This window comes from Emys orbicularis, chromosome 1 (assembly GCF_028017835.1).
Source record: "Emys orbicularis isolate rEmyOrb1 chromosome 1, rEmyOrb1.hap1, whole genome shotgun sequence".
Lineage (NCBI taxonomy): Eukaryota > Metazoa > Chordata > Testudines > Emydidae > Emys > Emys orbicularis.
This window is the reverse complement of record NC_088683.1, coordinates 287458727-287481219: the sequence shown is the minus strand read 5'-3', so window position 1 is coordinate 287481219 and position 22493 is coordinate 287458727. Positions and strand designations below refer to the sequence as shown.

The 22493-nt window shown below is 41.7% G+C and overlaps 1 protein-coding gene across 1 annotated transcript in view; it reads right to left on the bottom strand.

Annotated features, from left to right (window-relative positions):
* Window positions 1-6849: 6849 nt before the first annotated feature.
* The window catches only part of MYCBP2 (MYC binding protein 2), a 419800-nt gene continuing 404156 nt past the window's right edge, over window positions 6850-22493 (bottom strand). Inside the window, exons 79-86 of the mRNA XM_065413662.1 lie at window positions 21311-21443; window positions 19234-19337; window positions 18411-18599; window positions 17577-17684; window positions 10323-10532; window positions 8510-8617; window positions 8147-8312; window positions 6850-6965 (exon numbers count right to left, since the gene is read on the bottom strand). Coding sequence (XP_065269734.1) covers window positions 6850-6965; window positions 8147-8312; window positions 8510-8617; window positions 10323-10532; window positions 17577-17684; window positions 18411-18599; window positions 19234-19337; window positions 21311-21443 — 1134 coding nt within the window. The remainder of the gene's footprint in view (window positions 6966-8146; window positions 8313-8509; window positions 8618-10322; window positions 10533-17576; window positions 17685-18410; window positions 18600-19233; window positions 19338-21310; window positions 21444-22493) is intronic.

Sequence of the window (22493 nt, the reverse complement as noted above, 5' to 3'; positions counted from 1 at the left end):
CAAGAGACACTGGAAGGAGAAAAGCTTAATTGCTGCAGATTCCAGCTATTTTGATGGCACATGAAGGCTGGCAGTATGGACAAAGTAGGTTGCTTTGCTACACTGAAAAGAAAAGCAACCAGCAGGTTGACAAATGTAGACCACAATGACCTAGGGTAGGCTAAAAAGAAAACAGGACTACTGGCACCAGGGACTAGATTCCTCTGTTGTATCCTACAATAAAGTAAAAACACAGAAAGCAGTGGTATAATGAAGGACTGGATTAGGCCACACTTAAGGGAGCCAAGAGAACAGAAGGGTTAATTGGCATCAGCAGGTTGGTAGTATAGGCCAGACCACTGTGTTGATTCACTGAGAGAAAGCTAGTAGAAGGAACGAGAAAAGGGTGGGAAAGTGTGGGCAGCCAGGCCCATGGTAGCCTGGGGAATGGAACAACCTACCAGGCCAGCAGAGAGAGAGGCCAGCAGCCTAAGAAGCAGGATAACTCAGCAGCCACCTGCAGAGAGGGAGGCAGGTAGCCCAGGGAGCATATTTGATTCTGGAACCAGCAAAGGGTTCCTACTGCCTAGGCTACCCAGGCACCAGGAACATTTTGGTATTTCCAAAATGAAATATTACAGATGTTCATTTCCACAATAATTTTTGAGTTTTTGATTTTTGTCTTGCTACAGCATGGGCCAAATTTTGAAAACTCAGTTTTTCATGGGACAGAATTTCCATTTCCTGGCCAGCTTTATTAATAACACTTGTTACTAGATGACAAATTAGAGGATTGGGCCAAAAGAAATCTGATGAGGTTCAACAAGGACAAGTGCAGAGTCCTGCACTTAGGACGGAAGAATCCCATGCACTGCTACAGACTAGGGACTGAATGGCTAGGCAGCAGTTCTGCAGAAAAGGACCTAGGGGTTACAGTGGACGAGAAGCTGGATATGAGCCGACAGTGTGCCCTTGTTGCTTATATGAAGGCTAACGGTATTTTGGGCTGTATAAGTAGGGGCATTGCCAGCAGATCGAGGGACATGATCATTCCCCTATATTTGACATTGGTGAGGCCTCATCTGGAGTAGTGTGGGCAGTTTTGGGCCTCACACTACAAGAAGGATGTGGAAAAATTGGAAAGAGTCCAGCGGAGGGCAACAAAAATGATTAGGGGGCTGGAGCACATGACTTATGAGGAGAGGCTGTGGGAACTGGGATTGTTTAGTCTGCAGAAGAGAAGAATGAGGGGGGATTTGATAGCTGCTTTCAGCTATCTGAAAGGGGGGAAGGGGGTTCCAAAGAGGATGGATCTAGACTGTTCTCAGTGGTAGCAGATGATAGAACAAGGAGTAATGGTCTCAAGTTGCAGTGGGAGAGGTTTAGGTTGGATATTAGGAAAAACTTTTTCACTAGGAGGGTGGTGAAGCACTGGAATGGTTTACCTAGGGAGGTGATGGAATCTCCTTCCTTAGAGGTTTTTAAGGTCAGGCTTGACAAAGCCCTGGCTGGGATGATTTAGTTGGGGATTGGTCCTGCTTTGAGCAAGGGGTTGGACTAGATGACCTCCTGAGGTCCCTTCCAACCCTGATATTCTATACCACAGTTAACTGTGTTTTACCCTTGCTAGCAGACTAGGATGACATTTCTTCCTTTAGCCAGTTTGGCAGGTTGTTTTTTTGCAGCGTAAGCAGCCTCCCCACCATACCCCACTAACAATGACTGTTATCAGTTTGTTCCATTGGGCCATGTCACAGATCTGTGTGTGGAGTGCATCACTTTACATGCTGCTGCTGTACCTCTGTTCATACCCTGGCAAGCACTCTATATTCACTGCTGTTACACTTGTTTTATAAGTAGGATTGAGAGGAAAAAAATCCTCCCACAACAGATTTTCAATCACTTACATTGGCGGGAGCAAGGCTGTAGTGTGTACACTGACATAATTATGTCAACGTAATCTGCCTTACGTTGACTTAACTCTGTAGTGTAGACCAAGCCTTAGTTGCAAAGACTCTGCACTGTTTATTGGCCTTATATTTTGTTGCCACTTTTGCTAGCAAATCCCCTGCAGAAGAGGAGGATTCTAGTGGAGCTTTCTAAATACATAAATGATCATGATGAAATGAAGTAGCGGTTCAGCGAAAAAAGCACATAAAATACTATACACTGTATTTTGTATGTCTCTACTCATTTTAGGCTGGGCACCACACATTATGCCAAGCAGCAAGCATAAATAGCAGGGTCAAAAAAGTAAACAACAATGATTAGAGTGCACATAACTCGCCTGCTTTATTGTCTGGCAGTTTGATGGGATCCAATGATAACTGAAGTAGTTACATGCTTTTTGACAGTGAATTCTTATCCATTGATCTATTGACCATTCTCTTCCGTCAGCAAACAGAACTAAACCTACGTCTATTTCTAATGCTCATTATTGGAAGAAACATACACCAGTCTAATCTTGCTTAATACTGTATGTTGAAGTAAAGAAATTTGTAGAGGGCTTTGCAGAATGTTGCTGCTTATTTTTTCGTCTTAGTGCATCCATGATTTTTTATCTAAGATTGAATGTTAAAAGTTATATACAAATAAATTGCTGTTCATTGCCAGTCATCCATTCCTTCTTCTCTTCCTTTTCTCAGTTCTCCCATGTTGTCTAATTTCTTCAAGGATCTCTGCCTTCTCTCCCATTTCCTTTTGCACTGGGTCTGTGCTGCTTGATTCTTGATGCTGTGATCACAGTTTCAACACCAGGGCCATTGCTCAACTTCCTCCAAACTGTTGTTTCTACTGTATCTGTGCCTTAAGAGTGATGCTCTCTGTTGATCTGCTCAAGGGCTTCAGGCACATCAGGGAGCGGTGTCTCCCTACTTTATGTTGCATCTTTTCAGTCTTCCCCCAGATTTCAGAACTGGAATACTGCTTGTTTTTGATTCAGCCACAAGACCAATTGCTCTCAGCCTTCCCACTTCAGATTGTGATTTTGTCAGAACTCAAACTAAACAAGGTAGTTTGATAAGAACCAGGATGTGCGATCTCTAGGGTACTGTTGTTTAGAGCACAATGGGGTCTTTTTGCACATGGTAAAGAACAGGACTGAGAGTCAGAAGACCTAGGTTCTCTTCCTATCTCTGTCACAGACTTCGGGCAACTCACTTAGGCTTTTTGGCACTCAGTTTCCTCATCTATGAGGAAAAGTAAAACTCGTGTACCTCAGGATAGAAGTAGTGTGAAATTTAATTCATTAATATTTGTAAAGTGTTTTGGAGATCCTCAGGTGGAAAGCACTTGACAAATACAAGTGCATCATTTAGTAAGTGACACTCTTACCTGAGTCATTACTGAACCAATACTTTCGCATAGTGTTTTCTAGATGGGACTAGCAAATGAGCATTGAAGTGACTCCATCTGTTATTTGTCCATCAGTTTGTCTAGTACCTGAAGAGTGTTGGATTTAAGGGGCTTTTATGATCTGAATGCATTTAGCAAGCAATGCTAAAAAGACATTTAAAATGCGTAGTATCACCCTACAAAATGATTAATAATTTCTAGATTTTTAGCTTTACCTGCAATTATTTTGCTTTCTGTGTTCAGTAAAATCTACATTATGTACTAGAAAATGCAACATGTAGCAAGTATTCATCCATGTAGATTAGGTGACAGTTAGAAACAGCCATAATAAAGCGACCTCAATTTACAGATGAAATTTCCTCTTTTTATTGGGAGTGATATTAAAACAATCTATTTCCAAAGGACTTACTTGTTTCTCTCATTAATTATGCCTGTGCTTTGCCAGTCAAGATCTACAATAAAGCTGTGCTGCTTCTTTAAAATGTTGATAACCACCATATTGTGGGCCTAAATCTATCATTACACGTTGTTTCTCCCACACGTGTGGTCTTTCACATCGCTGTTCACTCTCATCACAGACAGTAGTGTGTTTTAACAAGTATGTCAGTAAAACAGGTGTGTGAGATTTGCAGTCTAAATTTTGAAAAGATCCAATTATTTTTTAAAACAATTTTTCTATTTATTGTTTGTAATACATTTCTGAAAGCTTGAGAGCATGAGGAGGTCAAAAAGGGGTGCAGACTTCCCTGGCACCTAGGGGACTTTAGCCAATGCTAGCAATGTGGGATAGTCTGATGTGGCGGGGCATCATGCTGAGAAAGGTGGATCAGCAGTTGACTCTTGGTGCTGTTCCCAACTTTGGTGCTTGAAACACCTGGGAAGGCGGTCCCAACTGCTTTTCCTCATCTCCCTGTGTTGAAGTTGAAACCAAACAGATTTCACTGGCCCATTAGAGCAGAGGCCAACTGCACTGAGATGGTAGGCACTTCTGCAGTATAGGTCAGTACTCCGCATTTGGACCAGGTTCTGGATCACAAGGGAGGGTCCTCTTGCTCAAAGCCTGAAGCCAAATTCATGCATTGTTCAGCAGGTGAAAATAGTCAGGTGGCTGTCTGTATCACATCAAGTCTGGCTGAAGAAGGATCAGCAGGTTGGGAACATGCTGGAGATATGGCCTTTCCCAAGGCAGAAAAGATTACTTTGTGTGACCCTCCACACTGCGCCTCAGTCTGTCACATGGGCAGAGTTTTAACCCTAAAGATTTTACCTCAGCCATTCGGTGGGGAAGTGGTCTTTGTGTTGATCAGTCGACTGACAGGTCAAAATCTATCTAAAAGCTGCCAAAAGGACAACAACCCCCCGGCCCCCAAACCCTAACTACTATGAGAATTATTAATTTTCTGAGATCTAACATTTTTAAAATAAGTCGCTGTGGACACTGCTGAATTGTGACCCACTTCCACAGGCACTAAGGAAGAACAGGCGCAGTTGGTGCTGCATTCCCTTATCTGCCCACAGGTAGGGAAGGTGTGAGGACACTGAGGATGCATGTACAGCCCCAATGGACAGCACTGACCAAACTTTTTTGGACACATGGCATGAGTCCATACATACTAGAAGAGGGTATCTGCAAAGCTTTAATTAAAAGTAAATACAAACCAATTAAAAATTAGTCTTCCAGGATATTACTGTGAAGCCTTCAGGAACTGCTTATCAACCTGTACATCAATTCAAATATACCGTATATACTCAATCATAAGCCAGTTCATTTGTAAGCTGACCCCTCCAAGATGGATAAGTAAAAATGGAAAAATTTTATGACCCGTTCATAAGCCGACCCTATAATTCAGGGGTCAGGAAACTTTGGCTCCCGGGCCATCAGGATAAGCCGCTGGTGGGCCGAGATGGTTTGTTTACCTCGAGCATCCGCAGGCACGGAGGTAAACCTAAGTAAACAAAGTGTTCCGGGGGCAAGCCAGCTACTTACCCTGACGGGCTGGGACAGTAACTGGTGGGGAAATTTTTTTGGGGAGGAGAAGCTGGAAGTCAGGGGAGTAACCCCTGTGACCACCCCCCACATGACCCTACCCCTAGCCCGGGACCCCCACACTCTCCCCATCCCATCCCTTCCCACCTTATCTGGGGAGGGCCAGGGGAGGATGTCTGTGGCCTGGCTGGAGCTGCTCCGGCAGACCAGGCAGTGTAGCCGCAGCCTGCTCCAGCGGGCCAGACCGGGCAGCACGGTCACAGCACGTTCCAGTGGGCTGGGCCGGGTGGCACGGCCGCAGCATGCTCCAGCGGGCCGGGCGGCGCGGCCGCAGCCTCCTCTGGGGGGTGGGGCTGAGTGGCATGGCTGCAGCCTGCCAGCCCCGGAGTTGCAGCTGCTTTGGAGGCTGGGGGGAGAGCAGCGTGGCCAGAAGTGGAGAGACTCTGGCCCCGCCTCTTCCCTTCTGGCTGTGCTGCCTCTCCTTGCTTCCTCTGTTGGGGAGAGGGGCTGTGTCCCACCTCTCCCTCTCCATACCCATTCATAAGCCGACCCCCTTCTCTGGTGCTTCCCTTTTTTACTAAAAAATTCAGCTTATGAACGAGTATATACAGTAATACTTTATGTGAAGTCTAGTAAGATTACCCAACTTTTCTTAAAGGATGTTCAAGCAAACTTTTTCTATCTAATGAATAGTACCATAAGCAACTTTACCATACCAAATAGTACCATAAAGCAGTTTACCAGCTGGTTTTGAATTTGGTTCTTTAAAAACGAATACATTTTATTTGTGAAATGAAATGATTTGGTTTTGAGCCATTCTAAAGTAAAGTCTTACACATTCATTAGACTTTCACTGTATAAAAATGTACAGTGGTTTTATTGACATATACATTCCATTATGTTTACAGCTGCAAGATATGAGGCACACTCAGTATTGCACTTCATTAAAATTTCAGACTCAAACATAACCCAGAAGTTTAAATGAAACTGCTGTTGTAATTTAGTAATTCTTATACAGGACAAACATTGATATTCTTTATATACAGCGTGATACTTGTTACATTTATGTCTTCCTAACACAATTTTTTTGTAACAGTCTAGGAAATAAACGAGAATACTCCTCTTTCCCACCCCCACCCATGATGCAGTTACAATTGTACAGGATTACAAAAAGTCAGTATACAATAATCCGTTTTTTCTTTCTTCGTCTGAAAACCAGCATCATTCATAGTCCACAGACACAGAGATCCTTTAATAGCAATTATTTATTTGTAAATGTCCAATGCTTCATAGCCGATGACTGTAATGGCCACATGCAAACATCTCACAATTTTTGATGTCTTAGTTCAAAAAATGTCAATTTCTCACAGCATGGTACATGGTATTTGGCATCCTTCTTGCACTGTAAATTGTTCCTTTTACCTGGGTTATGAAATGGTCCCATCCTCATCCTGACTGGACTTTATATTCTGTTTAGGACACTTGTGGGATGAGGACAACTGTTTTGCTCTGGTAAAAAAATTACTAGTCTAAAAAGTGTGTGCATTTCTGCAAACCCCACATCCCAGAGCAAATTCCTCACCAGTGGGTGGATGGACAACATGAAGTGGACACTCTGTTCCTTCAAGTTGTTTGCCTTTCGGACCTGCAATCAGTGTAAAGGGAAAAAGACATTTTCAAAACTTCCAAATCTTATGTAAATAAAACTGTACAAGTATTGAAAAACACAGTATTAAATAGAGAAATCTGTCAGAATTTATAGGACACTGATAAAAAAAGATTTGGGAAAAATGCAGTTAGTATAGGAAAAAGTAGTTACGGGCCACTTTCACATGACCAGCTTCTATCAGGCATTTAAAAATTAGAACTTTTACAGGATGAAAAGTGAATAATTGTGAGCAGTTTGACTAAGCCTAACAAAAAGGGCCAGGACTGTTGGCTTCTACAAGATTTACAACTTCAGGTCAAGGATTAAACACAAATTTGAAGAAAAACCCCAGACTATTCGACTGCTATCTAGTCATAGTAAATCAAATTCATTATGGAAAATTTACAGTCAAAATTTTATTGAAAGAAAATTAAAATGTCTTTAAATGGATCTTCAATACAGTGAAAAAAGTTTCAGCCCAATGTGAAACAAGAACCTTTACATCTGAATAACATATACTTGTTAAATGAAATTTCACCTGAAGAACAATTTAGGAGTTAGGCCAACAATTACTTCCCTGGTGTATAAGTGAAACATTAAGCAATGTAGTAGAAGTATGTATTGCCCTTTCCCTTCAAATTATCTAACACTATGTGAAAAGCTATAGGTAGCACATGAAACATAGTATTAAAATTCACTATTCTGGTGAGACCATCAGATGCAGTGGCACACGATGATGCCAGGAACTAGGGGATCAGCACAGTTCAAAGTGCTTTCCTTTATAATTTCAGGATAAGTACTCAGCTCTGGCTACACCATTTCATGTTAGGAAGTTTGTTTATTATCTCTCTTTGGTCCATGTGGTAGCATGCAACTCCAGTAGTGCGTGGAGGCAATTTGCTGAAGAAAGGAAGTTTCAAAGTATCTAATGATGTGTTGATTTTACTGTGATAATAGCATTGCTCATTTTGGAAACCAATATTTCCAGAAAGAAATGAATCACAGAACAAAATAATCCATACTATGAAGATTATCTAAAATGCTGAATTTAAGACATCACATGATTAATTTTGCTATATTTCTAAAAATTAGCAAGATCAATTGTAATAGAATAACTGGCTGACTAAATAATTTTCTGGTCATTTAGACTGTTAAAACTGTTCTGTAAAAAACATTACCTGCAGGACAATGTGGAAGTTCTTCTTTAGTGATGCTTGTCATTCTTTGGAAATCATCATGGCAAGCATTGCAGAAATGTGTTGTCCCAAAGCAGAAAAACACAGCTACTGAGCAGCAGTACCGACATTTGTACTCCAAGAAATCTGTACCATGTTTGGGACACATCTGCATAGAAAGAAAACAAAAAAGTGCTGTTAACATTAGAAACCGAACTGTAACATGTAAGCAACATATTTACATATTTGAAACATCTGTCAAAAATTAAACAAATATGTATATTTTACTACAAATAAACCTAATTGCTGTACAGCTCAGATAACTATTTAAAAATCTTTAAAAGAAAACAAAACTAGTCTGCTTACCTGTGCCCTTGAAACATCAGAGCATGCACCACAAATAAGCTCTCTTGGATCATAATCATCTCCTTGTCCAGCCTCAGCATCACAACGAGCTTCACCACCAAAATATGCCTAAATGTGACACACAAATAATGACTGAAGATTAAAACTGAAGCGATTGGGGACAAACAGTTTATATTCCTGTTACCAAATTCATATGCATGGAGAAGATGATAAAGGCTCTTAGTACAATCTCTTTATTAGGTTCTATAAGGTTAAACCTTTTAAAAAAAATAATCCTTTTTCCGCCATAACCCTCAAAATGGCCAAAAATTATCCAGCAATCCAACATATCCCACATACATGTCTTTAGTATGTGCAAAAGATTGCAGGGTTTGGATCACGGGATGATTTTTGGGCCATTCTATGAGTGCATATCAAGAAGGTGGGGGCAGGGTGGTGCTGCTGAGGTGATGCTAGAGTTGAAGGGAAGCTTCTCCCTCCCTTCTACTTTCCCACCTGCCAGCACAGTACTCAGATCCAGGGGAGGGGAAAATCCTGCCCCAACGGGCTATGAAGCTAGCTTGAAGTGCCACTCCCTCTGCCTTGGCCCTTAGAACCAAGTCCTAAATGGGCAAGGTAGCAGAGAAACTGCTCTACAATTGGGTGGAGAGCAACAGGGTGGGCAAAGACAGCAGAAGTGAGGAGTAGGAAATGAGCTGCACCTTCCTTCCCATGCTCAGGCTCCTGCTGGCCAAGGCATTTTGCTGCTCTCTGTTTTTGGTTTTATGGCACAAAGGCACACCAGGCAGCCATAAAACACACACTAAGCAGGGCTGCCTACTCTGTGGAATTTCCTTATATACTTAAGTGTTTTCAGACACTGCTATTGATTGGTGGGTGGGAACCCCCATCTTATTAGCTGCCCTTTCCCAACCTCCAGGGGAAAGACAGCTAATCAGAGCTACTGGATATACTAAATTATAGGACTCTTAAGTAAAACGGCAGCTGCTTTCTGCTATCTCTGCACTGCCTGAAAAGCACCCTCTTTCTGCCTAGGGGTGTGTGGGTGGACTGTCAGTGATATTTTCTCCTCCTCCCCCTGAAAAAAAAGTCTGGAAAGGAGTCTCCAGGCCACTATCCAGGAAGGAAAACCCTTTTGGAACCCCAACCCTGCAGACCAGAGAGAGGAGACTTCTAAACTGTGTGCTCAGGTGTTAAACATTAGGCGTGAGTGAGGGTTCAGGAATTAAATAAAATCACAGGGGTCAGTAGCCTGAGGATAACTAAATGACAGATTGGGGGTGAATACTAACATACTGGAGTGGAGTCAATACAGAGGGGATGCATGTGTGGGAGAGAGTACAGAATGAAATACGAGGGTGTACAGCATGCTGGAAAGAAAACATGATATGTAATGAGAGCAGAAGGTGTGACAGAGGGAGAGGCAGAAGAAGAAAATACCTTTATTGGGAGGGGAGCCAAAAACTCAATTGGTTGAGAGTTGCAATAGGGGAGTGAGCATTGATTAATTGTGGGAGGTGGGAACAGAACTGAACAGGGTGGATGGCAAGGGGAGTTTTCTAACAAAATAGGATGCCCTCATTCTTTTGAGATGGCACCATCCTCTGTTCAGCTAAGGTATCTGATTTCTGAACCATTCTCTCTCTCTACTGTAGGTTTCACAGGGCTAGGGCTGTGTCTTTTTCTATGTTCTTTTTTAGTGCTTTTTGGATTTTACAATGCAGCTTTTCTAGTTTTCATACTCTATAAACAAATAAGTGATGTTTTGGCAACATTACATCAATTTAATCTGAGAAAGTGCTAGCAGTCATACCTTTTTGCATTTGTAGCAAACATAATAAGCATATCTGTTCATGGCATAGCTAGCTGGGTCATTATAAAATCTAACGCCAGGTGTTGTGATGGCCTCACTCTTGTGCAATCCTTCATACTCCAACCTCATTAGAGCTTTCCTCCTCACGTCTTCATAGAGTTCTTTAATTGGATCAAGCAAGTCCTTTAATACCGTATGATTAATTTTGTTCTAAAATAAAGAACAACTGATAAGAAACTTGGAATATTGTAATACTTTCATTATAACAATATTAGTATTTATTTGCATCATGGTAGTGCCAAAAGGCTCCATTGTGCTGGATGCTGAACAATCATAGAAAAGAATACAGAATATGTATTTCAAGGAGGGGTAGCTACACTATATGCTTATTCTTTTCAGCTACTGGACTCATGGCAAACAGGAATACCCTTTTACCTCAAATTTTTGAAACTCAGATCCATAAGCTTGAGGGCTGGTCTAGCTTACATTGGGCTGTAGCAGCCACGAGGGGGCTAAAAAACACAGCAGAGGATCAGTGTAGCATAGGAGTACCCCAGTCACACCATTTCTCTGTCCATGCTCCCTTTTCCCTTCTTCATCAGCAACAAGGAGGGTATGTGACATAAGAGCCCCTATATTGGATCCATGCCACTGGAAGATCGCCCCCTACACAAGCTCCTATCATGACTGCAAATATAGAAGTCCAGCGCAGTGGAGTTGCTAAAGGCCAATAAATTCAATGTACTTATATTCTAATATGCCCTCTTTTCTGGCAGCTTCATAGAGGTGACTGAGTCTTATGCACACGTGCTATTCATTACCACCCTTCTGTGGTATTGAAAGACAGGTTAAAAAGGCATCTTGCTAATGTTGGAGCTACCCCAGTCCTGCTGCTTGAGATAATTTAGGCTAAACTGAGGGAAGCGTGGAGTGTAGAGACTTAAAGTCTTCACTTATTTTGTAATGGCTACATTGCATCCAACTCTTGGATTATTACAAATTGATAGATCTAAGTATATAAAAATAATTAAAAAAGGACTTCTGCATTATTTTCATTTTTTATGAGAAACCATGTTTCTAGGCACAGTGGGCAAGAAAGTTTAAAAAAAAAAAAAAAAAAAAAAAAAAGGACCCTCCCATACCCACAATTTACGGTTCTTTCCTTTCAGCTATGTTGGAAAGGATGGGTTATTCATCTTGTAGTAACTTGAGTTCCTTGAGATGTGTAGCGCAGGGGATCTCCAGTTGTGCACGTGCTCCAGGCAGAGCAGAGATTTTTCCCTAGCAATGTTTGTCTGGTCTACGCATGTACCCCTGCTCTCCTCGTTCTCATACTCTGCAGAGTAGATAAAGGGACTGCTGGACCACCACCATTTTAGTTTCTTCTCTACTGCCAATTCCCAGTAGGGGGAAATCAGGCAGAGGGTAAGGAGGGTGAATAGTGCACTACACACAGGGACAACGCACCGCGAAGAACTCAAGTTACTAGAAAGTGACAATTCGAGTCATTGTCCCTATGTGTAATGCACTTCAGATGATTCAGAAGCAATATCTCTATTGAGGAGGTGGGTGTCTGGAGTCCTACGACTCAATGATTGCAGAAATGCTCTGCCCAAAGAGGCATCGGAGGCAGCTGCTTGCACCCGTTCCGTGTCTAGCCAAAGTGTGTACAGAGCTCCAAGTTGCTGCTTTGCAGATGTCAGAAGCGGGACATCTGTAAGGAAAGCTACCGATGCTGTCAGAGTTCTCGTCATGTGTGATCTTACACTTCCTTCAAGAGGAATAATGTTCAGTTCATAGCAGAGTAGGATGCAACCAGAGATCCATTTGGACAGCCTCGGGGGGAGGGATGGGGGGAGAGAAGAGGAGGGGGGAGAGAGAATGGCCTCTTGTTTCATTTGTTCTGCAAATGATATAAAGAGTCTTGGAGACTTTTTAAACGATTTTGTCCTCTGTAGGTAAAAAGCAAGAACCCTACATACATCCATTGAGTGCCACATTTCTTCCATGCTAGAGTGAGGATTAGGGTAGAACACAGATAAGGGGATACTTTGGTTGATAAGAAAGTCAGACACCAACTTCAGGACAAGTTTTGGATGTAGTCTCATGCATCCCTTTTTCTTGTGGAAAACCATATAAGGATGATCAGCCATGAGTGTCCCTAGCTCTCTAACTCTTTTGGCCAACATGACAGCAGTCAAGAACACTAGTTTCATAGACACGTAGGAGAGAGCAGCCTGCCATAGGCTCAAACAGTGAGTTTATCAGCATTGATAAAACCAGGTTCAAGTCTCAGGCTCATACAGGTTTTGCCACTGGAGGGAACACTGTAATCAGACCCTTTAGGAAACAGGATGTGACTGGGTAAGAAAATACAGAGTAGGTATCTGGCAGATGAAATATGTTGGTGACAGTCAGGCGAATCCTGAGAGAAATAAGAGACAGTTGTGTGGATTTTAAGGATAAGAGCTACGTCCAGCACACCTGGAATCTTTGCCTATAAAGGGGAAATTCCTTGTTCTTTGCATCAAAACATAAACCTGTTCCACTTAGCCTCATACCATTTCCCAGTAGAATCCTTTCTACAGCTGTTCAGGATGGCCTGGACATCAGCTGAGCAGACCTATTCTAATTCTGACATCCATCTAAACAGCAAGCCCTATTGTAAAGTATGGCTGGGCTGGAGTGTTAAGTCCTTCCCTCAGCCAGCATTAAGAGGTGTCACATCAGAGTGATAGATACAGACAATTGCAATAGAATGGGGTACCAGACCTGGCAGGCTCAACCTGGTGCTATAAGAATGGTTTGTGCCATGTCCTGTCTGATTTTCCTTAATACCCATGGTAATAAGCAAACGGGGGGTGGGGGGTGGGGGGAGGTAAAACTCAGGACTCCTGGCCACTGTATGAGAGGAGGACACCCCTCACAGCATAGTGTGGAGGTCATCATCCTCAGGAATTGGTGCCATTCCTACTCACGTTGTGTGGAGAAATGTCTGCTTAGAGAGTGCACCAGGGTGTTTTGGATTCTTGGCAAATGGACTGCAGTCAGGGTAATTTGCATGGAAATGCACCAGTTCCGGAGGGTGACGGCCTCCACGCAAAGCTGTGAGGAGTGTGCTCCTGCCTGCTTGCTGATGGAACAGACCACCATCATGTTGTCTGATAACACCTGGATCGACTGGAATTGCTCAAAGGACAGCCTGCCTGCTCTCAGTTCAAACACACTGATGAGAGCATAGATTCCTGAGGAAACTGTCCTTTGAGCAACCTATCAAGCCATGTGTGCTCCCCAACCTAAAATGGGTGTGTCTGTGGTTATAGTAATTGTTGGAAGTGAGGAATTGAGTAGTGCCCCCACACATACCTTTCTCCATCCTCCCAACAAAGAAAGGAAGCTAAAACCCTTCAACGAACCACAACTAAAAAGTCTAGACTGCTTTACTGGGGCACACAGTCTGTAAACAGGCATGCTGACATCTGAGATGAAGCCTTTCAACCAGGTTCACACAGGTACTTGCAGCCATATAACCCAATAGTGCCATAAGGCAGGAACATAAGGAGGTCCTGGGGCTCATCTGGATGCACTGTACTAGTCTGATGATGGAGAGAGGAAGTGATTGTCTGGTAAGTATGCCCTGGACATCACAGTGCCCAGCCTTGCCCTGATAAACTCTGTTGACTGAGTGGTTTCCAGGGTGAACTTCTCCAGGTTCACACTGAGATCTAGCCTCTCAAACAGGTCTAGATGGATGACAGTTGCTTCTTGTGACTGTCCCTTTAAGAGCAAATTGTCTAAGTATGGGTATACCATCACCCTTGACAGTGAAAGTGAGCATGTGCTGACTGGACATGAACCTCAAATCTCCTTTGTGCCAAATACATATCCATATGAAATAGTTGTCTTTGAGATTGAGGGCCAGGAACCCATTTCCTGGATTGAGAGAGGGAATAATTGGATCAACATTCTGAACTTTAGGCAGTGGATGAACTTGTTTCCTAAAATCCAGAATGGGTCTCCATATGAGAGTCGCTCCTCAAACTACAGGTGATAGAATTAGTACCTCTAACAGCAAGGGGAAAAGGGGTTCAACTCGAGGTACTTCCTCATCCTGCAGAAGAATGCTCTCATGATAGGGGTCCCTGAATGAGGACTGGAGGGGCAATTGGGGAAGAAAACTGGATGATGTACCCCGAAGAGATGACCTCTAGTACTCATCTATTGGTCATAATTTCTGCCCAGGTAAACAGGCAGTGGGAAAGTCGGTCTCCAAAGGGAGGGGAAAGACCAGAGATCTGGTCTAGATCCAGTTAGTGGGTGTGCGGCTCTCAAAGGTCCCATCAAAACATTGGTTTTAAAGATGGCAATGGTTGGGAGGTGGACGGTTGTCCCTGGGCACCCTTTCTATGAGTCCTTTGATACTTGCATGGTGATCCTTGTTAATGGTGATCGAAAGCAGGTGGGGCTGGTCTCTGTCTAAATGGGCGTAGTGGATTTTCTTTTAATTTGTAAGTGTAAATATCCAGTGACGATGTATGGTTTGGGAGTCTTTCAATGAGTGGAGAGACAACTGTTTTTGTGCTAAATCGTTTGTTGCACTTGAATGGCAGGTCTTCCACAGTTTATACCTCCTTGGGAATCCCTGAGGAGGAGAGTCACGATGAATGCCTCATTATCACTGCTGTCACCACAGACCTTGCCACAGTATGAAACACGTCTAAGGCTGTCTGGAGTCCAGTCTAGTCACCAGCTTTCCCCGTCAATCAGGGCCTGGAACTGGGCTCTGTTGTCATGAGGTATCTTATTGGTGAAGTCTGCTAATTTGTTATACATGGAGAAATCATATGTTTGGCTATCAACGCTTGGCAGTGTGAGACTCAAAACTTTGTCTATTATACTCAGTGGCCACTGATACTACCAACAAGTGGGTGAGAGAATAGATAATCTGTCCCTTTTGCAGGTATGAAAAACCTCTTTTTTTAGCCTGTTTCAATGCTGGTGGAACTTGTGGCAGGCATCTGCCAAAGTGTCCTGGTGGGTTTGAGGATGGCTTTGTTAATTAGAAGCCCAACTCTACTCAGTTCTGAACTGTGTGGGATGTCTAGCACTCTGTGCAGGGCTTCCTGGACCTCTTCCGGGGGATCTGTAGTGACTCTTTCACACTCTTAAGTAAATCCTGGAAGGCTTCAGGATTATCAGAGTGTGATGGGGAAACTGGAACCACTGCCTCATCTGGAGAAGAGGACAAGGTCACTGATGTGGTACCCTCCTGTTCCCCATGCTGCTGCTGTTGCACATCTTGATGAGGCAGAATATGATCTTTGTCTTCTCCAAGAACCCTAGATCTCCTTGAGTCTCCTATCTGACAACATTGGTATGTTGGGTGGTAGTCTTCTGGACCATCTGGGCCTCAATACTGCCACTCATACCCCTTCAGTGTAGAGCTCTATGGTGCTGGGTAAGTACAGGGAGGATATTCTCTCAAATGGGAGTAGTGTGATACCCTGGAGACTCCTGACATTCTATCTGGGCTCAACCTCTCAAGGAATCCCTTGGGGCATAGTCCAGGGTTGGGTGTCTCCCACAGTCCTCTTCCAACTCTGAGGATTTGGATCCCAGATCCATAGGGGGTGCCCTCAATACAGGAGATGATGGTGACCTGCCTCTACTTGTTGCTGGTACTGCCAACAGTCTGGCTTAACCCCTACTTGAAGACTGGGATGGAGGAGTACCAGTGGGAGATCGGTACAACCTGATGAAGTCCTGGTACTGGATCTGGAAAGTAATGGTGACTCCAGTTCTGGGAGCACCATACGAGCATTCGGTGCCAAGAATCAAGACAGAGCAGACAGTGTCATTTCTGTAACTCAAGCCATTAAAGCAGAGGGTGCCAGATCTGGCAATACAAATGTGGTAGATTTTGGTGCCGAGGGACCAGTCTTGGTACCAAATGGTGGTGCAGTCTTGCCCTTTGAAGAAGTCCCAGTCCAGTCCTTCCTGATACCGGATGGTCCCACTACAGAACACAAAGCCTTTGATGGTTGGTATAGGATGGGGGAACTTCTGCCTCTTTTTAAAGGACTTGGACAGGGATCCTTCCCACTTGTCCTTAGGAGATGACTTAAGTCTCCCTTCCCCCGTCTGCTCTGGCTCTGCTCTACTGAGTCTCTTATAGCTGAAGGGTTGCCAGAGGTCTTGGAACTGGCTGGGACAGAAGAAGAGGGGCTAGCTAGTTTTATCTTCTTCAGGCTGATGTACAGCAGAGTCTCGCCAGTCTCAGGTTGTTCCAGCCTTTATGGACTCCTCCATGAGGGAATTTTGGGGTTGGAACTCCCTCAACTGCTTGATCCTATTTGGGAACAATCTGCAAATACTGCACCTGGAAGGATGCAAGTTTCCCCCAGGCAGTACAGACAGAGGTTGTGGTACTCTTTGCCCTAGAAGGGTTTGTGGCACTTGATGCAACTTTTAAAGGCTAGGGATCCTTGGCACACTCCCCAAACTGTTGGAGAACTGGGATTGGGAGGGGGAAAGAGGGGAGAGTTGAGAAATCTCTGCCCATCCCAGATGGAGGGTTCCAAGAATTAAGGAATCAACCCCCTAAAAACTATACTATATTTCAACTTTTTACAGAGAGAAGCCGAAGAAGTTAGAATACTGAAACTCTGTCCCAGACCATGAACAGTAAGAGTGAACTAAACTGGTGGTGATCCAATATGCCCTATTTATTCCTTTGATGTGGAGCATAAGGAGATGTGGGGTGCATACCTGAGGGACACTGCTCGGGAAAAAATCTCTGCTCCTGGGTGCATGTGCAACCTGAAGGGCAGTATATAGAGGGACAAGCACTCGAAGAAGAACGGAGGGCTTGTCTACACAGGCGCTTAGTGCATGGCTAGCTAGGATGTGAGCATACAACTCCCTAGCCTGCTGTGCACTAAAACCGGCCATGTGGACCCTGCTGCTGCGAACTAAAAATTCCATAATGTGTTTTGACATACAGCTGTTTGAAATGGAAGTATGTCAAAGCACAGTACAGAACTTCTAGTGTACAGCTGTAGGATCTACACAGTCACTTAGCGTGTGACAAGCTAGTGCATTGTAGATTTACAGCCTGGCTTGCTGCATACTAGGTCTCTGCATAGACAAGCTCTGGGAATGAAAATGAGCAATATCTAATGTCCATCATAAGTAACATTAAAGTAAGCACTTGTAGATACTCTGTGCTACATATAGTAAACACATCATCCTTACCTTGCAAATAGGACAAGACATAAACCCAAAAGTTATCCTGGGCCCAAGCCATCTGTTTTCTAGTACTCGACGACAGCACTGCAAGTGGAATACATGACTGCAGTCCAACTTTAAGAAAAAAGGAAGATGTATGAGTAACTACTGTACTGTAAATTCACAAGTTGCAATAGCTACTGTAATGAGACACCATTATATTTGAGTTTTTGATTTTAACTAACACTAGGTGTCAAATTGCAAATTCACTTAAAATCTTATCAGAAAAGCCTTTCCAACCATGAAAAGAAAGAATATTAATGGCCTTTAAAATCAGTTACAAAACTGAAACTTTTGCATAACACTAATCACTGGACATATGAAATCATCAAAAGTGACCAAGTTAGCATACTAACTACAGTAAAATCTTCAGACATACAACCTACACCCCCCCTCTACAAGGTCTATGCATATGCCCTTTTTTGGAATATGTAACAAATTGCTTGTATAAGAAATGGGCACAATTTTAATATGATCTGTCCCTTGCATACAAAGAGTGGTACATAAGGAAGAAAAGGGTGGTGATTTAAAACACTTAAAAAAAATACTTCTAAGTGAGGTGGATTTTCAGTTACAAACACAATGTTCAAAATAGAGGAAATGTACACACCAAAATGATCCTATTTGCATTCTCAACCAATTGAGAGAGCAGTAGTGTTAGACACACAATGTGATTCTCTGCACACTGACATTACGTACTCTTTGAAGCTTTTAAAAATGCATCCCTTCAAAGGAAATTGTAAACTCTTAAAAATTTAACAATGTTGTATAGAGTTCATTTATTAAATAACAAAGGCAAACCTGGATAGCTGGTGCTGCTGAAAGTGCTTCAGTAAAACAAATCATGCACATGTCATCAGCATCTTGTTTAAGAGCTGTTGCGTTCTTATCACAACCATGCAGGCACGGCAAACAGTGCTCTTCATTCTTAACACCTCCACATGGGTGACCACAAGGATGAGTCTTGCTACAAGCTATCTTAGCATACTCCTATTAAAAAGGAATTCTTAAATTAACATTTTTTCTAATCAAAGAATCATTTTGTACACTGCAATATATTTATTCTGTTGCTTCTTGAAGTAGTCTTTCTACCTGCAATGAAAACTCAGGTTAGGGAGCAGTGACAATAATTGTCTAAGTATAATACAGACATCAGTATAGTTAGGAATACATTGAGTTCTAGGACTTTGAAGCAAAACAGATGTTTTAATTTGCTTTTGCTATGTGACACCTGAACAGCAGAACCCTAATGAAACTTTATTTAAAGAAAAATTACTTTTGATCACACACTTTACAGAACCTTAAACTATTTTTCTCTGTTCTTCCTGTGTACATATTTTGTGCATTTGTTAGCAGTTTTTATATGGTTAGATTCACGGCTTACCCTGTGTAATCAGTCACTTTCCAGTTCACAGTAACAGAGGTGAGAAGAAACATTTAAAAAATAAGAAAAATGAGAACAGAAGGCCATACAAATTGGCAGGGAGAGTAAGTAAGTATTATTCACAATTCAAAATTATTTGGATGACAGGGCCTTTAGCTTTTATCTTGTACTGCTGGTTGTAGACTCAACTATATACTAATATTTCATCTTCATGAGATAAAGTGAGGTTTGTATACATACCTGGCAATCTGCATCAGAACAGACACTGCCTACTGCTGATAACTCTGTTCCACTCCTACAACCACAGAAACGACATGCTTCAGAGCTGCTGGTGGTTGGTTTGCCTAAGCCCACAAAACAAACAAACCAAAAATCAGAATTTACCAAAATGAAGTGATTATCAACCAACATACTAATAGTAGCCTTAACTATCCCATGAAATGAGCAGGAAAAATGTAATTACTAAGGAAATTCAATGAATCTAGACTAAACTGCCTCATGCATGAGCTAGAAGAACTCTGTGCTCATGGGATTTTCGCAAGTAACCATAGAATCGCACATCTCTAAAGACCACTAAACACAACACAAGGATATGAAAAATACTGCAAATTTTTGGCAGAAATACATTATTATTAATGTGATAACACCTAAAAAAAGTGTGCCAGCCACCTTATGTACATGTAAAAAAGATGGTTTCTTGTCTTGAAGACCTTACAATTTAAGACAAATTACAGCCAAAGTGGAGAGAGAAAGGCTTTGTTTTTTTTTTTTTTAATTACCTCACGCTGAACACTTTATTTACTTGATCTCATACCTAGCTAGAACTGCCTTGATTACAAAAATTATTAATCCTAGCTTGATTCACCCTTATTTGGAATTTCAACTCATTTATTTTCTCTCTTACATTACTAGGTGTTTTGTATTCTTACGAAATGATATTTCCCCTTCAAAAGGGGAGTTTGTCAAGTATTTGTCATGTCAGTTACATGAGAAAGAAAGCAGGAAATCTTCCAAGTCCTGCTTAATTTATAAATGTTTGCATTCCCAAAGCTTAAACTAGCGTATGGGGAACTACATTTTACAAGCAATATCAGTTTCATCTTTAAAGACCACTAAACACAATGAAAGGAACAACATCCCTTGAGGAGGGAAGGGAGAAATGGAACAGCATGAATATATATTTTTCTTTGTTTTACTAAATCTAATGAAAGATAAAGTACTTCTGATTCTTGGGACCCCCCCTCCAACCCCATGCTATCAAAGTTAAAATTCAGCTGTTCAGCGCATCACTCAAGGGTAAGATAATGGAGCATCTTTCCTATTAATTTGTGACCATAAAAGGAGTATATGGAAGCAGGCAGGTACACAGCTGGCTTTTCTTATTATTATAGATGCTGCACAGAGGCCAACGTATCTGAACATTCTGATCACTGTGAAAAGGGTTGTAATTAAGGGCTATGGGATGGCTGTATTTTTACCACCCAAATGCGCTGTAAATGTAACACAATACTTGGAATGTAATGACTATCCAAATGCCAAGCTGGACACTGACCACAGCTCAGCATTGTTGTGGTCTTTTCTTTCTAGTAGTAGTCATCACAATACTAAGTCTATGGGTAATTTAGAAGTGTTTATATTTTAGGGCAGTGGAAAAAGTTTGTTTTTGGAGAAATTAGCATTAACATTGTTCAAGGGTACTGAAACTATTATTTATATATTTTTCTAATTACCCAACTCAATTTTGTTAATGATAGATTAGGTTCTTTTCTATATGGTGTGCCCACCTTCCTCAAAAGAAAATAAAAGCATTTTATAAATCATTCAAATGTAAGTACAAGTGACAATTATTTATGGGGTACTACTCTCAATTTGTAGTACTCCCTTTGATGAAAGTGGGAGTTGCATGAGTGGATAAAGAGTGGTAATATCAACTCAAGAATCCCCCATTTAAAAAATTCTAGCATTTCAAAGAGCTAAATATCCAATTATTATTGTTGTTGTTTACTTTACTGTAGCACCTAGGAGTCCTAATCTTGATCCCATTGTGTCAGGCTCTGTACATAAACAGAGTACCTGCCCCAGAGCTTACAATGTTTCTAAACTCAAGCATCCACTTGGTGTTGCAAAGCACCACCAACATGCTACCACCAAGGCAATATATAATTTGCCAGGATTCAGTCCTTTGTTTTAAATAATAGAACTAATAAAGCATTAATGTAAAGATTCAGAGAGTAACATTTCCAGAAACTGATCTTTTGGAGAAGCTTAAGAAAAAGTAATCAGGATGAGTAAGGAACAAGAAATATCTGATTTTTACCTGTTTGTTCTCTAAACTCCACCATAGCCTTCATAGTTTTAGAGTCTGCTAGTGCCATGAGCCAGAAAAGTTTGGTCCTACCACAGCCTTCATGAAGATCAACTTTGATAGCTTCTTCCTCTTCTTTAAATACCTATCAGTTTAACCATATGGGTATTAAATAGTACTCTTACAAAAAGCTGAGTCAGTAAGCAATAATAAAAAACTTTAGTTTTGGTATCACCTGTAAGTTTACATTTTTTGTCGCAATTCTCATGGGTGTTATGGAGTCTGTATTGCAAGTTTTAAAAATATGACTTTTATACATTCTGTAATTTGTGTGCATGCAAGGAGTGGGATGATATGATGATTTGGAACACACTCTGAAGGGTAAAAGCTACAAATTAAAACCTGGATTGGCCAAAGAGTCAACAAAGAAAACAAGAACACTGAAAAGCAACACAGCTATGCTAAGAACCAGAATGATGTGAAGACTCCCAGTGAAAGCTTTACACTTCAGGAGGCCTTAAATTACCCTACAACCTCTTGTGTAAAGTAAAATTGTTTACATCTAAAAAATCAGCGTAGGTTTATAAAAGGTAGGCTCTGGTATGGCAACAAATATGTTGAAAACTGTTCTGTCTTAAGGTTTCTTATAATGCCCATCACTGTAGTAACTAAACACTTCCCAGGTACATTACAATTAGATAGCGAGACCCCAAAAGGACTTCATGCAGTTTTCTGGTTTTCTGCCTTTCTTGGTTAGGAAGGCTCTGCTTGAATTGATTTTACATATACTATCGTAATGAAAGTGAGAGAACCTTCCTGTGTGTATATATAAGATCTCTCACTATCACAGAATACATACTGTTCTTGTTTGCAACAGAAGTAGAAAAATGTTATTTTTGAGTACAGATATTTTTTTAACTTTTGCCTTTTTGTTAAATAAAAGTATTCCCATGATGTTTGCCCTGTTCACCATGATCATCTGTGACCTGCTAAAAATTGGCCATGACAAATTATTTGTTAAAACCGACTATGACAGTGATGTAAAGTAAATATTTCAAAATAATTCCTGCCTTAAGAGTCTCCAGTCTAGAACAAAAGTAAACCGTAGGCAATGATTTAAAAATATTTTGTTTTCCAGTTGTGGGGGCTCATGGAAGAAAAAGCTAAATTTCCAAATCCAGGTGGTCCAAAGTTA